Source organism: Lemur catta, chromosome 16 (genome assembly GCF_020740605.2).
Source record: "Lemur catta isolate mLemCat1 chromosome 16, mLemCat1.pri, whole genome shotgun sequence".
NCBI lineage: Eukaryota > Metazoa > Chordata > Mammalia > Primates > Lemuridae > Lemur > Lemur catta.
The window spans coordinates 34,502,213-34,518,747 of NC_059143.1; the positions used below are offsets into that span (position 1 = coordinate 34,502,213).

At 38.1% G+C, this 16,535-nt stretch overlaps 1 protein-coding gene across 5 annotated transcripts in view; it reads left to right on the forward strand.

The window, feature by feature from the left end:
- Positions 1-1,127: 1,127 nt before the first annotated feature.
- Positions 1,128-16,535, forward strand: part of KATNAL2 (katanin catalytic subunit A1 like 2) — a 103,760-nt gene continuing 88,352 nt past the window's right edge. For all 5 annotated transcript variants that reach the window (XR_006729305.1, XR_006729306.1, XM_045527928.1 and 2 more), the window contains exon 1: positions 1,128-1,243. Coding sequence is in view for 3 of the 5 variants with exons in the window: in XM_045527928.1 (XP_045383884.1) it covers positions 1,193-1,243 (51 nt within the window). In the remaining 2 variants the exon portion in view is untranslated. The remainder of the gene's footprint in view (positions 1,244-16,535) is intronic.

The window sequence follows — 16,535 nt, forward strand, 5'->3', positions numbered from 1 at the left end:
TCTCGATTTCCTCCTGTCCTCAACTGATCCTCCCACCTTGGCCTCCCAAAGTGCTGGCCACCATGCCCAGCCTAGATGCTTAATAAATTACAGCTATCATCACTAATAAGAGAGTGGTCAACAATTTCAAATGGTGCCAAGTTCAAATAAGATAAAGAATGTAAAATAATCTACAATTGGATTTCCCAATTAGGAAGTTTATTGATGACTCTGGCAAGAACTGCTTCAAAGGAGTAGGGGAAGAATGTGTTGAGAAATGAACAAGACGTGAGGAAATGGGGAAGAGGATAGCTAGTCTTTTCAGGAAGCTTGCAGTGAATGGGAGACAAGTGATTCAATGCAACAATTATGAAAACCTTTTTTTTTTTTAAGATTAAAGAGACTTGGATATTTTTGTGTCCTGAGGGGAGAAAATGGATGAAGAAGGCAGGAGATAATGACGAGGGGGTAGTTTGGAATAGATAGCATTGACAGGAAAAGAGACTGAGGGGAAAGACATTGAAGACACGGATTAGTTAACACATGACGAACATGGAACAGGGGAAAACGAAGAGTCCATGCTTGGCCACATCTAATGAAAGTAGGTCTGAAGTGAAGGGAGTTGAAGAGAAGGGAAAGTCTGATGCACAGTTTGCATCCCAAAAAGCTCCTGACAGCCGAAGTGTCCACAGCAGATTCTTCCAGTTTAAATGGAACGTGTATAAACAATTTCAAAGAAAAGCAAGAGGGGACTTCCAAACCTTTACCCTAATGGGGAGGAGGAGAAGACAGGATGTCAAAATATAGTCTTGGGAATGTAATAATTGGGTCACAAAGGCCTGAACAACTGCCGAAATCAAGGACTGATATGGTATCTAAGCTTGGGTCAACTTGCATTTTAGAAACGCAATTAAGGAAATCAAAACAATTGCAAACCCCGCCCTATGCCGCACCAATCATCCCCTCTCGGTCTGTTGATTGGCCAGTGGCACGCAAGCGCTCCCATGAAACGGGCTTCGGTTAACGTTGATTGGCATGATGAAGAATCCATTTGTGGCCAGTGATTGGCTGGGCTCTCTAGACTCTAGCCAATCCTGAAAGGGGCGGGCTGGTTAAGCATCAGGTTTCCCCGAGCCGCGTTCCTTAGATGTACTGGTCAGCCCAGCGACTGGCTCCCTTTTCCGCCTTCTCTCGGGCCCTAACACAGTGTCCGATGGAGCTTTCTTACCAGACCCTCAAATTAACGCACCAGGCGCGGGAAGCGGTAAGGAAATCATTATACAAAAAAGAGCTATACCAGCACTCCTCTCTTCTTGTTGCTGTAGGCCGATTTGTTCGTCTCAGGTTGCTATGGCGACAGTCAGCCGCCCGAATGGCGCACGCGCAGTGAGAGGCCCGTGGCCCTACTGGCCAAATCACCGGGCGGGGCTTGGGGCGGTGATTAGAGAAGGATAGATTAGGACAGTGGCGGGCTTGCGGGTGACAATGGATTGGATGAAAGGGACAGCAGGGTCAGTTCGTGACTAAGGAAATGAAGTATTGGAGGGGGGAGGTATTATTAGAGGCTGGATCTTGATGGGTGAGTAGGTTTTGGGAGTGGTCAAAATTAGGTTGTTGAAAGGCAGGAAAACACTGACCCGGGAGTTAGAACATTGGGTCTCGATCGAGGTTCGCCACTACTAAGGCGAGAGGCGTTAGGCATTTAATTCCTCTCTCGGGCGTCAGTTTCTCCATTTGAAAGTAAGGAAATTTGTTGGACTACAATCCTTTTCACACGAAGATTACATGAACTTTACAATACATTCAGTCGTTTCCTGTGGTCTGTATCATCTGCTCCTGGCCAGCAATTTTTTCCACGACAACGAACATGAATTGAGGATATACTATATGCCAGGCACTGGGGAGGTAAAAATCAGTGCTTTTTTGGCATGGTGGGTGGGGGGAATGAATAAGTAAAATTAAAGTTAGAAATAATACTGATAACTGGGGTCAACTCCCAGAGATTCAGATTTACTGGTTTGGGATGGGTCTAATGCATAAATATTTTTAAAAATCTCAACAGGTGATTACAGTGTGTAGCAAAGGTTATGAATCACAGCTCCAATATCTACTATCTTTTAAAAAACTAATATTACAAAAACAGAAAAAGATAATCCTCTGTTTGGCCTCACATTTTCCTAAACCTACCAACCTCTTTTCTTTCTCTCCAACTTCTGGAAAGGGTTGGCTAGACTTGCTGTTCCTACTTCCTTACCTCTGAATTGTACTTAAGCCTATTCCAATCTGAGTTTGAACCACCTGCATTAGAATCTTTTGGAAGGTCTTTTAATAAAGCAGATTCTTGGGCCTCACCAAGACTTACTGAATCAGAAATTCTCTGGGATGGTTTCTTGAAATTTGCGTTGTAAACACACACTTCAGGTTTGAAAACCACAACCTTAAATGCTCTCATACGTTTTCAAATACTAAATACTTTATACATGCCCAAAACACCCCCAGACTAACTCTAGACTGAACTTTGCTGAACCCCAGACCCATGACCTAGAAGATGGGATACAGAGAGGACAATGAATCAACTGATTACTTATCCAGTGAAGTATCTCAAGTATCTTCACCTTAACTTGCTCAAAACCTAACTTTTAACCTTCCTCTCTAAAACTCTCTACCTCTCCCAGTCTTCTCCTGTCTGGGAATGTGAAACCACTATCTACCCGATTGCTCAAATCAGAATTCTGGAAGTCATCCTTAGCTCATTCTTCCTCCTAGTCCCTCCCCACTGTCCTCTGCATAAGAAAAACATCAGCAAATCTGACTGATTCTACTTCTAAAATGTGTCTTTAACAATCCATATCTCTACAGCCACCATCCTGGTCCAAGCCCCCATAATCTGCCACCTGAAGAATTCCAATGGCATCTTAGCTATTCCCCTTGCTGGTTTTTGCACCTCTCTTCCTCCTTCCAATGATCAGAGTGATCTTCTTAAAATTGTGTCACTCTTTTAATGGGATCCTTTAAATGGCTTTTTGGGATAAAACTTTCAAACCTTGACAGGACCTACAAAGCACTGCAATGATACAGCCCAACCTCCACTTGCAATCTCTTCCTCACTGCTTTCTGCTTTGCCTCTCACTACTCCAGCCACTTTCTCCCTGCTCCAGCATGTCTCCCAACTCCATGCAGTCTGTTAGTATTTAATTGGATTGATTTATACTATTACCTGTTGCCTGCGTATATCATAGCCTCTCAAAGACAGTTCTTGTAACTTGAAGACAGAGACCTAAGTCTTATTTTTTGTTTTAGTTCCTAGATGGCACTGAAAATAATATTTAGGTGTACTCCCTGATCACTTCATCTCTTGGCATCTGGATGCAAGGAATTGTACTGATTAGGGCCAGGCGTAGTGGCTCACACCTGTAATCCTAGCATTCTGGGAGGCTGAGGCAGGAGGATTGCTTGAGGTCAGGAGTTCAAGACCAGCCTAAGCAACATAGCGAGACCCTATCTCTACAAAAAATAGAAAAATTATCTGGGTGTGGTGGAGTGCGTCTGTAGTCCCAGCTACTAGGGAGGCTGAGGAAGGAGGATCTTTTGAGCCCAGGAGTTGGAGGTTGCAGTGAGCTATGATCTTGCCACTGCCCTCAAGCCCAGGCAAAAAAGTGAGACCCTGTCTCAAAAAAAAAAAAAGAAAGAAAGAAAGAAAAAGAGAGAGAAAGAAAGAAAGAAAGAAAGAAAGAAAGAAAAGAAAGAAAGAGAAAGAAAGAAAGAAAAAGGAAGAAAGAAAGAAAGAGAGAGAGAGAGAGAGAGAGAGAGAGAGAGAAAGAAAGAAAGAAAGAAAGAAAGAAAGAAAGAAAGAAAGAAAGAAAGAAAGAAAGAAAGAAAAGAAAGAAAGAAATGTACTGATTAGGGATCTGGGAAAGGGAATGAGATGGAGGTGGGCAGTGATCTGGTGAATTGGATATAAAGAGGACTGTGTGTCCACAAGGAATTTTGATCACCTGCATGAGCTACTATGTTAGGATTTCCAGAATAATTCCTTTTTGGTTGATTTTTGTTGTTTCAAATTATTTATGTATGCATATATTTTCAATTTGATTTTTTATTTTTAACAAAGTAATGTTAGCATATAGTTTTAAATTTTTAATAGTTCAGGAAAACTTTTGAAAAAATTATTCTTCTGCTTCACCTACCCTGCCCGTAATTACTGCTCCCCAGAAGCAACTACTTCAACTTTTAGCAGATTTTTCAGAATAACACATTCATACTCCTGAAGTTTGATGTTTCATTCTTAGATGTAGTTGACTCACTTTTATGGAAGATGAGCACTGAGCTCTCTTCTATCTGTCCCTTCTCCTTCCCCTTCCCCTTCCCTGCCATCAACACATAGTTCCCTTCTCCCATTCTCCCAAGTTAGAGAGAAATTCCACTACAATGTTTATTAAATCAATTTTCAGTATTTATGTTAATCTGACCATATAAATATTATTTATAGCTGAGCCATACAGTGTACTATGTTTAAATTTTATTTTTTATTTAACTTTTGGGACAGGACTCAATCATATCTTAACAAATGCCCTATTCTTTGGCTTAGTTTTCTATATATTTGACAACGCTTCCTTTCCAGATATTCTGACAGAACTGTAAAATTCCTCTCAATATGGCAAAGTTCACCAGGTAATTCTCAAGTACCATGTCTTTTTTTTTTTTTCTTGATGACATCCTTTCTGGACTTCCCACATTCTCCTGCTGTGTGAACTGGTTCCTCCCTGAGCTTGTTGTACAGCTTTCTTCCTGGGAATCCCTCCCCCTCAGCCCTGTGTTAGAAAACTTGTTTCCTGGATCCCATGTTTTTCTCCTTCCCATATCTCCCTCTTTTAGTGAGACACATCAATAACTACCTAAAATACATGGGAGATAAAGTTTTTGAAACAAAATATGTATGGAACTATTCTCCTCTCACCTTGATTGATGGTTTGCTGAGATTAATATTCTAGGTTGGAATTAATTTCATCTCAAGGCATTTTTCCATTACCTTTTAGCTTCCAGTATGACTGTAGAGTCTAATGCTATTCTTTCTTTTTTTCCTCTGAAAGCTTTTAGAATCTTCTCTTTAATATCCCTTGGTTCTGAATTTTCATGCAGATATGCCTTGTTGAGGATCCTTTTCCACTCACAGTGCTGGTATGAAGCTATGCACCATTTATATCAGGGAATTCATACCCTGAGTTCTGGAAAAAATTCTCATATTATTTTTTTTAATAATTTTCTCCCTTTTTTATGTTTTCTTTTTTTATTTTTGGAAGTCTTCTTTATTAGATGTTTGACTTCCAAATTATGCTTCTAACTGTGTTGTTTTCTACCTATTTTTTACATCTCTTTGCCTTCTTGGTTTACCTGTTAGGAGATCTCAACTTTTTATCCTGTTCTATTTATTGAATTTTTAATTTCTGCTATGATATTTTTATTTCCAGGTACTTTCTTATTGTTTGAATGTTCCTTTTTCACAGTATCCTGTTCTTGCAAGATGCCATGACTCCTTTTGTCTCCCTGAGGAGGTTTCATTTTCCCTCTCTCTCTCTCTCTCTTTTTCTTTCTTTCTTTCTTTTCCTTCCTTCCTTCCCTCCTTCCTTCTTTTCTTCTCTTTCTTGTTTTGCTCCTAGCATTTGGTATTTCTCTTCAAATTTATTTTTGTACTTTTTTCCCTATGACTCTGTTTTTCATGAGGGAGATTTTCCTCAAAAGTCAGTGATCCTTGGCTTTCCATTTGTTTTTAAGCACAAGACACTTAAAAGCTAATTAGAATCTGTGTGTTTTAGAAGACTGTCTCATAAGACAATTTCTCTGTAGGATGATTAGGTAGTCAGGGGCTTTTTCATTGGGGGATCCCAAATGTTGGTATCTGTAAGCCTTTTTTCTGAGATCTTCAATTTCTATACCCTCCTTCCGGGAATGAAGGCAAATAGGTTTGGTTGGCAGCATTGTTGGAGTGAACAGGGAAAGGCCATTGTAGGGGTGGAGATGGGGAATGGAAGGTGAGGCTTTGCCTCCATGTTTGGTGTATAGGCTTCTGCTTAATTATTCCTTCCTTCAGGTAGGCCTGATGTCCTACAGTTCAAAGTTTCTCAGATGAATTTCTTTTCTAAAAAAATTTTTTTGTAGGGATAGGGTCTCACTATGTTGCCCAGCCTGATCTTGAATTCCTGGCCTCAACTGATCCTCCTGCCTCAGCCTCCCAAAGTGCTGGCATTATAGGCTTGAGCACTGCTCTCAGCCTGGGTATGTTTCTTCTGAGAGTAAACTTCCAGTCTTCTGCCAGGGTAGGGGAGGGATTGTCACCTGATTAGAGAGGGGGAGGGAATCTGTTATACTGTGTTCAGCTGCTCTTCATGCCTCACTAATGCGGTTAGAAGTGCCTGATGACTCCTGAGGTACCTTGTACTCCCAGTTTGTGTAATTTTCTAGGGTTCTGTTATAGATATCTGTTTGCTGCTTATTGGCTTCTTCCTCTGTAGGTGTTGGTTTTCTTTATTTTTGGTTTTATTTGCTTTTGGCTTTCTTTGCTTTCCCAAGTCAGTTGGCATTTATCCATTTGCTTTCCATCTGTTGCTGCCACCTCTTCTAGGTCCTTTGTCCTTAATGGATCATAGATTTTTATTCTTTTGCCATCATTTGATGTGGTTTTGGGAGGGAGAAGAAATAAATGTTCTCTAGAACACTTTTTATTCAGATATTTATTAAGTGCCTGCTGGGCACAAAGAATCATTCTAGGTACTCTTGCAGGGGGTGGTTTCCAAGAAGTGAATATTAAAAAACTTGACTAATATATGATTCATGTCTAAAAGAAAAGATAGCTTTATTTTTTGGTTGATTTCACGTTAGGCATTTGTCATACATATATTTATAGTAATATATTCAAATTTAGTTTTCAATATGGTTATTTCTTTGGATATGGTAGGGGCTTGTGGCTGAGCATGAGAATGGGAGTTAGACAATTTTGAAGTCATATTCTAGTTATCACCTGATTAACACTGAGGCAAATGTGCATTTATGCATTAACTCATACAATAAACACTATTTAGTGTCTGCTGTCTATAAAACATGGTACTGGTATTTGGAGATATGCATAGATGGAAGGCCTGACACTGTTGATTACTCTCATGAAGTCACTCCTCTCTTGGTTTTCATGATACTACCATTTCCTTGTTTTCTATAATACTTTTCTTTCTGGTCTTCTTGTTCTTTAGGATCTAAATTTGTCTTTTCTAGCCAGCCCCCTTACCCATGTGATAAAGTGCACCTCCTTGATGCAGCGAGTAGGTATTACCACACCACCCTTATCACTGGATATTATAATTGAATATTTACTTGTTGGTTTCTGCCTTCCAATAGACTATAAGCACCTTAAGAGCAAGGACTCTGGCAGGTTTCTTTAGCAAGTTGATTATGCTTCTGCAGAGCTTCTCAGTCTTTAATGTGCACTCTAAACACTTGAGATGTTGTGAAAATTCAGATTCTGATCCAGTAGTTTTGGAGTGGGGTGTTGTGTGTCAACTTGACTGGGCCATAGGGTACCTAGACATTTTGTCAACGTTATTCTGGGTTGTCTGTGAAGATGTTTCTGGATGAGACTAATATTTGAATCAGTAGACTGAGAAAAGCAGATTGCCCTCCCTAATGTTGGGGGAGGCGGGGTTCATCCATTTAGCTGAAGGCCTTAATGGAACAAAAGGCTGAGCCTCTCGAAAGTAAGAGGGAATTCCTTATACTTGACAGCCTTGAAGCTGGGATGTTGTTTTTTTTTTTTACCTGCATTTGGACTCAAACTGAAATACTGGCTTTTCCTAAGTCTTGAACCTGCAAGTTTTGCGAACTGTAACTACACCATCCACTCTCCTGGTTCTCAGACCTTCACACTCAGACTGAAACTACATCATTGGCTTTCCTGGGTCTCCAGCTTGCAGTCTGCAGATCTTGGGACTTGTCAGCCTCCATAATCACATGAGCCAATTCCTTATAATAATAAATCTATGTGTGTGTGTGTGTGTGTGTGTGTGTGTGTGTATGCATACATACATTGTGTGTATATGTATACATTATATATGTATGTGTGTATATGTATACCTTATATATGTGTATATATGTATACATTATATATGTGTGTGCATGTGTGTGTGTGTATATATAAAAAATATGTCTTATTGGTTCTATCTCTCTGGAGAACCTTGACTAATACAGATTTGTATCACAAGCTTCTGTGTAATGGTGATGCCACTAGTGATCTTTGGGTAGCAAAGATCTGGAATGGAGAATTTTCTCCTACTACATTTTAAATTTAGTGTTCAGTTAAAATAAGACTATATCCAGTCTGTACCTCTGCCACTTTCTTTTTCTCAACACAAATATAAGAATCCTCTGTAATGCTCTATGGCCAAGGAAGCTCTGAGAAGCAATTGCTTTAGTGTTTTTAATTTGACCACACAATTAAAAACAAACAAATAATAACTGGAATCAATGCACAGGAGTGGGTTTTGGAAAGCCATAATTGATCCACACATTCATGTGTACACATAAAATAATCCTGAAGCAAAGTAACTTTTATTTATTGTCCTGTGCCATTGTATGTACATTTCAAAAGTTGCTACTCTGCCTAGTATTATTTTTCCTTTTATATTAAAAATTATCTGCTATAAGTGTTAGCTAATTAATGAGGTGGTTGACTAGTTTTTAAAATGAGTGTTGTTAAATGCCTTGGTTTTTATTAATTGCATGAGCCCCTAAAAAAGTGTAATTGAAAATTTAATTACACCCATGTTTTTCTTCAAAGAATTGAAGCTTATTAAACTTTAAATGTTCAAACATTTAAACATCTATTGAAATACCAATAGCTATAAACAATGTGCAGTTCTAAATACTAATTAAACTCTAAATCACCATAAAGCTAAGCTGAATTTTAAGTAACTCTTACGTTTTAAGTGCTCTGTTCTGCTCTTACACAGGAAGATTAACCACTTCACTACTGACCACTGCTGTAGCCTTGTGGGCACTTTTTAAAATACTGTGGCTGCTGTTGAACCACATTCTTCTCGTACCTAGACCAAGAAAGGGAGACTGATCAGACAACCTGGAACACTTTGCTATTGCCACATTGGTACTCTTGCAGACTTAGGCATCCTTGCTTGCCTTTGTAAAAATAACATTTATTACATTTTACTTTTAAATACCAAAAATATAAATGTCGCCACCTAGATAAATCTTATAAATGTTTAAAAAAATTGATATAGCCTTCTACTTTCAACTGAGATAGTGTACCTGATACCAGACCAACTCTTCTGCTGTAAGCAAGTATAAAACTGGACTAAATATATGAATAAACTGTTTTCAAGCATTGTATTATAGATTTTGGACAATGTGATCATGAGAGAAGGCCTTCTACTTGGAAGCAGTAACTGGATTCTGGTGCAGGAAAGAGAACCTAAGAAGAGCACAGAAGTTTTGCTGAGATGAAGAGAGACATTTGAGTTTAGGAAGACTGAGGTGGTTAGAATTGAGAGGGAAGAATCTAAGGAGGAGCTATGCAAAGAAAGAAATCCATAACTCTTAATTTTGGCAGAATACTGGCTGCATATACATAGAGTAAAATTGTATGGAGCTAGGGAAGACCAATGACCAGGGAACTCTAAGCTCAACAACTACCAGTGCTCACTTAACATTGGGAGTTCTGACCAACCTAAGTGGAGAAATCTTGTGTGGAATAGCACAGCATTTAGTAGAGATCTCAGAAAGGCTATGCATTAAGAGTAAGCAAAATAGCTCTAGAATAAATACTACTTTAGATATTCCTTCTCTAACAAAGCTTAAAAACAAAGCTTGTTAGGATCAGACTGATCTGCAAATAACTAGACTATCTGCCAAAATAAAACTCAACACACTTCAAAGAAGACAATAAAATCCAGACATTCATAATATCTAGAATCCAATCAAAAATTACTAGAGGTAGTAAGAAACAAGAAAATTTGACAAAACCAGGACAAAAATCAGTCAATAGAAATAGATCCTGGAATGTTAGAGAGCTTGAAATTAGCAGACAAGGACTGTAAAAACAGCCAGTCTAAATTTGTTTAAGGATTTAAAAGAAAACATGATCATAAAGAGGAGAGACCAGCCTGAGCAAGAGTGAGACCCTATTTCTACTAAAAATATAAAAAATTAGCCAGGCATGGTGGTACATGCCCATAGTCCTAGCTACCCAGGAGGCTGAGGCAGCAAGATCACTTGAGCCCAGCAGTTTGAGATTGCTGTGAGCTAGGCTGATGCCATGGCATTCTACCCGGGGCTACAGAGCGAGACCCTGTCTCAGAGAGGAAAAAAAAAAAAAGGAAAGAAGAGAAACAGAAGATATAATAAGAATAAGACGGAACGTCTGGAGTTGAAAAATACATCATCTTAACTGAAAAAGTCACTGGCTGGGCATAACAAGTAGATTAGACACAGCAAAAGAAAGATTAGATAATTGAAGAAGTTATACTAGAAACTATCTAAATTGAAGCGCACAGAGAAAAGACTGAAGAAAAAATGAACAAAGCCTCCATGACCTGAAGGACAATATCAAGTGGTCTAAGACACATACAGTTGATATTCTAGAGTGGAGGTGGGGAGGAGAAAAAAAATATAAAAAAATAATGGCCCAAACTTTCCTCATAGGCCCCAGAAACTCAAAAACACTCAAGCAGGACACATAATCGTTGGCTTTGATAAAGCAAGCTGCTATGTTGTGAGCTGTCCTTTGGAGAAGCCCACATAGCAAGGAACTGAGGGAAGCTTCCAGTCAACAGTCTGCCAGAAACTGAGACCCTTAGTCCTACAACCCATGAAGAATTGAATTCTGCTAACAACCATAGAGGCAGAAGGAACATTTTAGGGTAATATAAATGTTCTAAATCTTGATTGGAGTGTTGATTACGTGTGTATACATTTGAATGGTACACTTCAAATGAATGCATTTTATTGTATGTAAATACTACCTTAATGAAGTTGATTTCAAAAACAGGATAAAAATTCAAACAGTATTTAACAGGAAGGTATGCAATGAAAAGTAACTGCCTTCTTTCTTACTCTTCACTCCTGCCCATTTTGTTTCTTACCCTGTAAGAAACCATCATCAGTAGTTTCTTGTGTAGCTATTCAGAAATATATTTACATGTCATAACTGTATGTGTGTTTATATATTTTTCTTTACACAGAAGAGATCATTTTCTTCACTTTATTACATGTCTTGAAAGTCTTTCCATATACTTTCATTGACAAATATTTATGGAGTGCTCAAGTCAGGTATAGTAAGTACTGAAGATAGTGTGAATAAAGGCAGTGTTTCTACCTTCATGGTGATTATATAATTCTAGTAGGGGGACAGCAAAAAAGTAAACATATGAACTAAGGAATGGAATTGCTGCAACATAGTATAGCCCTAAGTTTAACTTACGTAGGTAATGCCAAACAATTTTGCCCAGTAGTTTTATCAGTTTGTATTCCCCATGCAGTGCATGAGAGTTCCCATTGCTCCACATCCTCATCAACATTTGATGCTATCAATCAATATCCTTCATTTCATACTTTCCTGATTATAAGTGAGGTCAAGTTTCTTTTTGTTTATTTCTTAGCCATTTGGACATCTCACTTTGTAAAACATTTGTGTCTCTTGTCCATTTTTCTACTGAGTTAATTAATCCTTTATTGATTCATCTGAGTTCATTATACATTTGTATATTAGCCCTTTGGTTATATGTGTTGATATTTGCAACATACCAATATATTCTCAAAATCTGTGATAGGTCTTTTCCTTCTATTTATGGAAACTTTTATGAATACAAATTCATAATTTTAATGAGGATCACTTTATTAATCTTTTCCTTTATAGTTTGTATTTTTTGTACTCTCAAAAATCTTTCTCCATTTCAAACTTATGAAGATATTCTCTTATGATATCTTCTAAAAATCTTATTTTGCTTTTCACATGTAGATCTACATTCCATGTGAAACTGGTTCATGTGTGTCTATGAAAGGAATAAGGTAGACATTTTTAGGGTACACATACAATTTTCCCAGAAACATTTATTGGAGTGGTGTCCACACTGGCTTTTGTCCATGTGTACATGAGACTGTTTCTGGGCTCTCAGTTCTGTTCTGCTGGTCTATTTGTCTATTCCCTATGCTAATACCACAGCATCTTAATAACAGTACTTGTAAAATAAATCTTAGTATCCAGTGGAGCAAAGCCTTCCACTTGTTCTTTTTTGTCAAATGGTCACTATTATTGACAACATGTACTTTAGAAGCAACTTGACAAATTTCACAAAGATTTTTGGATTTTGATTGGGATGGCATTGAACCTGAAGATCAATTTGAAGATAATTGACAATTTAAAAATAATGGGTCTTCTGATCTATGAATTTAGTATCCTTTTTTATTCAGAGTTCCTAAATTTTTTTCAATTTAGAGTTTTCTGCTAGTTTGTTCTAACTTCTTTTATAAAGTCACTGATCCCATTCATGAGGACTCTGCCCTCATGGACAATCACGTCCTAATGGCCTCATCTCTAATTAATAATACTGTTGTATTGGGGATGAATTTTCAGTATAAATTTTGGAGGAGGCATAAACATTCAAACAATAGCATACCATTTATTTATTTTTCTTTTCTAATCCTATTGGTTCAGACCTCTAATATACACTGAATAGAAGTGGGGATAACAGGCATTATTATCTTTTTCCCAATCTCAATGGAAAATCTTTTGATATTTCGCTATTCAGTATGATGTAGGTTTTTTGGAGTCATCTTTTTGTCCAGTTAAAGCAATTCTTTTCAATTCCTCATTTGCCCAAAGTTTTTCTTGTTTTTTTTGTTTTTTGTTTTTGCTTTTTTAATCAAGAAAGGATGTTGAATTTTTTTCTTTTTTTGAGACAGGGGTCTCTCTGTTGCCTAGGCTGGAGTGCAGTGGCTATTCACAGGTGTGATCATAGCACACTACAGCCTTGAACACCTGGTCTCAAATGATCTTCCCACCTCAGCTTCTTGAGTAGCTGGGATTACAGGTGTCCCACTGTGCTCGGCTTGGATCTTGAGTTTTACCAAACATTTTTCTGCACTTGCTGAGGTGGTTATATAATTTCTTTACTTTGTAATGTGGCCCATTAACTACAGTCATGTGCTGCATAGTGATGTTTTGGTCAATGACTGAGTGAATATATGATGGTGGTCCTATAAGATTATAATACTATATTTTATTGTACCTTTTGTATGGTTAGATATGTTTAGATACATAAATATTTACCATTGTGTTGCAATTGCCTACAGTATTCAGTACAGTAATAAGCCGCTACACAGATTAGTAGCCTTATAGGCTATATACAATATACAGGTAATTAAGTATGCCATGTCTGATTTCCTTACATACTAAGTTTGACAGTTAATATCTCTGACATTTCACTTTGACACTTCTTTTTTTTTTATTGTGAAGGTATATCCTCATTCTTTCAAGCCCACAGTTTGGCTTGTGATTATCTTTTCTTTTTTTTCTTTTTTCTTTTTGAAACAGAGTCTCAGTCTGTTGCCTGGACTAGAGTGCCCTGGCATCAGCCTAGCTCACAGCAACCTCCAACTCCTGGACTCAAGCGATCCTCCTGCTTCAATCTCCCGAGGAGCTGAGAGTACAGGCATGTGCCACCACATCTGGCTAATTTTTCTTATTTTTGGTAGAGACCAGGGTCTTGCTCTTGCTCAGGGGTCTCTCCACTCAAAGTGATCCTCCTGTTTCAGCCTCCCAGAGTGCTAGGATTACAGGCGTGAGCCACTACACCTTGCCTTTTGGATTATCTTTCAAATTTTTTGTAGAGCAATTTTTATGAAACCATGGATAAGTCAAAAATTTGTGTTATTTTTGAATATGAGTTCCATCATGGAACCAGTACTGTGCAGACAGCTCAAAATATCAGCGAAGTGTTTGGGAAGGATGTGGCTAATGAATGCACAGTACGTCAATGGTTTGATAAATTCCATTCTGGTGATTTTAATCTTGAAAATGAGCCACGTGGGTGACCTGAGACCAAGGTGGATAATGACGAGCTGAAAGCTGTAGTGGAAGCAAATCCATCTCAGCCTACATGTGAATTAGCAGCAAGGTTTGGCATTACTATTCCAACAATATTGGAGCATTTGAAACAAATGGGCAAGGTAAAGAAGCTGAATAGATGGATACCTCATGAATTAAATGAGCGTCAGAAGAGAAATTGTCTCGAAACTTGCCTTTCTTTGCTGTCACAATGTAAAGGTGATCCCTTTCTACATGGTGTTGTTATATGTGATGAAAAATGAATTTTTTTTGACAATTGCAAGTGTTTGGCACTATGGCTGCATAAAAATGAAGTGCTGAAACACAGTCCAAAACTGAATATTCATCAAAAAAGATAATGGCGTCTGTTTGGTGATCCAGCGCTGGTATTACCCACTACAGCTTCATGAAACCTGATCTATCTATTACAGCAGATGTCTACTGCAACCAGTTGGACAAAATGATGAGGATGCTTGTGATTAAGCAGCTGAGATTGGTCAATAAAGTCAGGCCAATCCTCTTGGAAGACAACGCTCGAGCACATATCACACAAACAATTCTGCTCAAACTACAGAAGCTGGACTTGGAAACTCTTTGTCATCCACCATATTCACCAGACCTTGCACTAACTGACTACCACTTCTTCCAGGCTTTGGACCATTTCTTGCAAGGAAAAATACTGAATTCTCAACAAGCTGTGGAAAACACCTTTCACAATTTCATTGCCACTTACTCTCCAGGCTTCTTCACTGCTGGCATATCCAAACTACTGTTAAGATGGCAAAACATTGTTGATAGTTTATGCACATACTTTGATTAATTGTACTGCTGCTTGTTTGAGATATAATAAACTAAACTTTTAATTTGAAATCGGGCATCTCAGATTTAGCTTAGATGTGTAATAGGCTATACCATCTAGGTTTGTGTAAGTTAATCCGATGATGTTCATACATCGAAATTGCCTAACGATGCATTTCTCAGAATTTATCTCTGTCAGGAAGCAATGCATGACTGCATACCACTTGATTCTCTAATATTAAGCCAAACTTGTCTCATTCCTGGAATTCACTGAACTCAAATATTACATATTGTTGATTCAGTTTGCTAATATTTTGCTTAGGATTTTTGCATCTATATTAAGGAATGAGATTGGCCTGCTATAATTTTCTTTTTTTCAGTGTTCTTGTTAGGTCCGAGGTCCTTAACATCTTTTGTTAAATTTACTCCTGTTTAATTTTTGGATAGTATTGTAAATGATATTAGTTAAAATAGTTTTCTAAAGTTTTTGATAGTCCCAATATCTTTAGTCCCATGTGGATCCATTTTAAGTGTCTGTTATTCCAGATGTTTCATGTTTATTTGTACTTAGACTGTATGTGGAGCAGTGTAGTTGATAATTTATTTTAAAAATAATTTGAGATGAAGGATGATGTTATCTTCCTGTAGTGGTGGCTTAGGTTTGTTTCTGCCTTGTGCCTGGAGGAAGGCACTGGCAATCCAGGAACATTCTAGTCTAATTTCAGGAATTGAGAATTATCTAAGCCACATATACAGTGGAAAACTGAGCTTGGGCAGCTTAATTTCTTATTTGTTTTTATTTCTAGGACAGAAACCTTCATAGGTTTTACCAGGGTCTTCTTTCTTTCTGGGTCCTAGATTCCAACTTTTGTGCCTGTAGCACCTTAAAGTTGTCCATACTGTGCAAGCATTTTATCCTCTTAGAGATAGGCAAATCTCCTTGGGAAAAAGTGGCTTCAAATACCCTGGTCATGTCTGTGGATCAGTGAATACACACGTACACATACACATGTGCAGGTATATCTGTAGGATAAAATCCTAGAAGTGAAATTGATATATCAAAAAGTTTGTGTGTGTGTGTGTGTGTGTGTGTGTATAGGCCGGGCACGGTGGCTCATGCCTATAATCCTAGCACTCTGGGAGACTGAGGCAGGTGGATTGCTTGAGCTCAGGAGTTCAACACCAGCCTGAGCAAGAGAGAGATCCATCTCTACTAAAAATAGAAAAACTAGCTGGGTGTCATGGCTCACATCTGTAGTTACAGGTTACTCAGGAGCATCGCTTGAGCGCAGGAGTTTGAGGTTGTAGTGAGCTATGATAATGCCACTTTACTCTACCTGGGGCCATGGAGCAAGACTTGTTCTTCAAAAAAAAAAAAGTTTGTATACATATAAATATGATATATGTGCATCTGTAGTATAAAATATTTGTAGACATAAATGAAAACCACTCAGATGAGAAAAAATAGGCCATTTAGTTAGAGCTTGCAAGGGAGTCAGCAACCATTACTTGTGTTTGGCAGAGAATCAAAGGCAGTCAGAGGAATGGGAAAGGTTTATAGTGAAAAATAGGGAAGGTTTGGGGTATTTTCTGATTGACATGGGGAAGCTTGATGTAGGCCAGCTAGAAGCAGGACATCTTATGTGATTGATTTTTA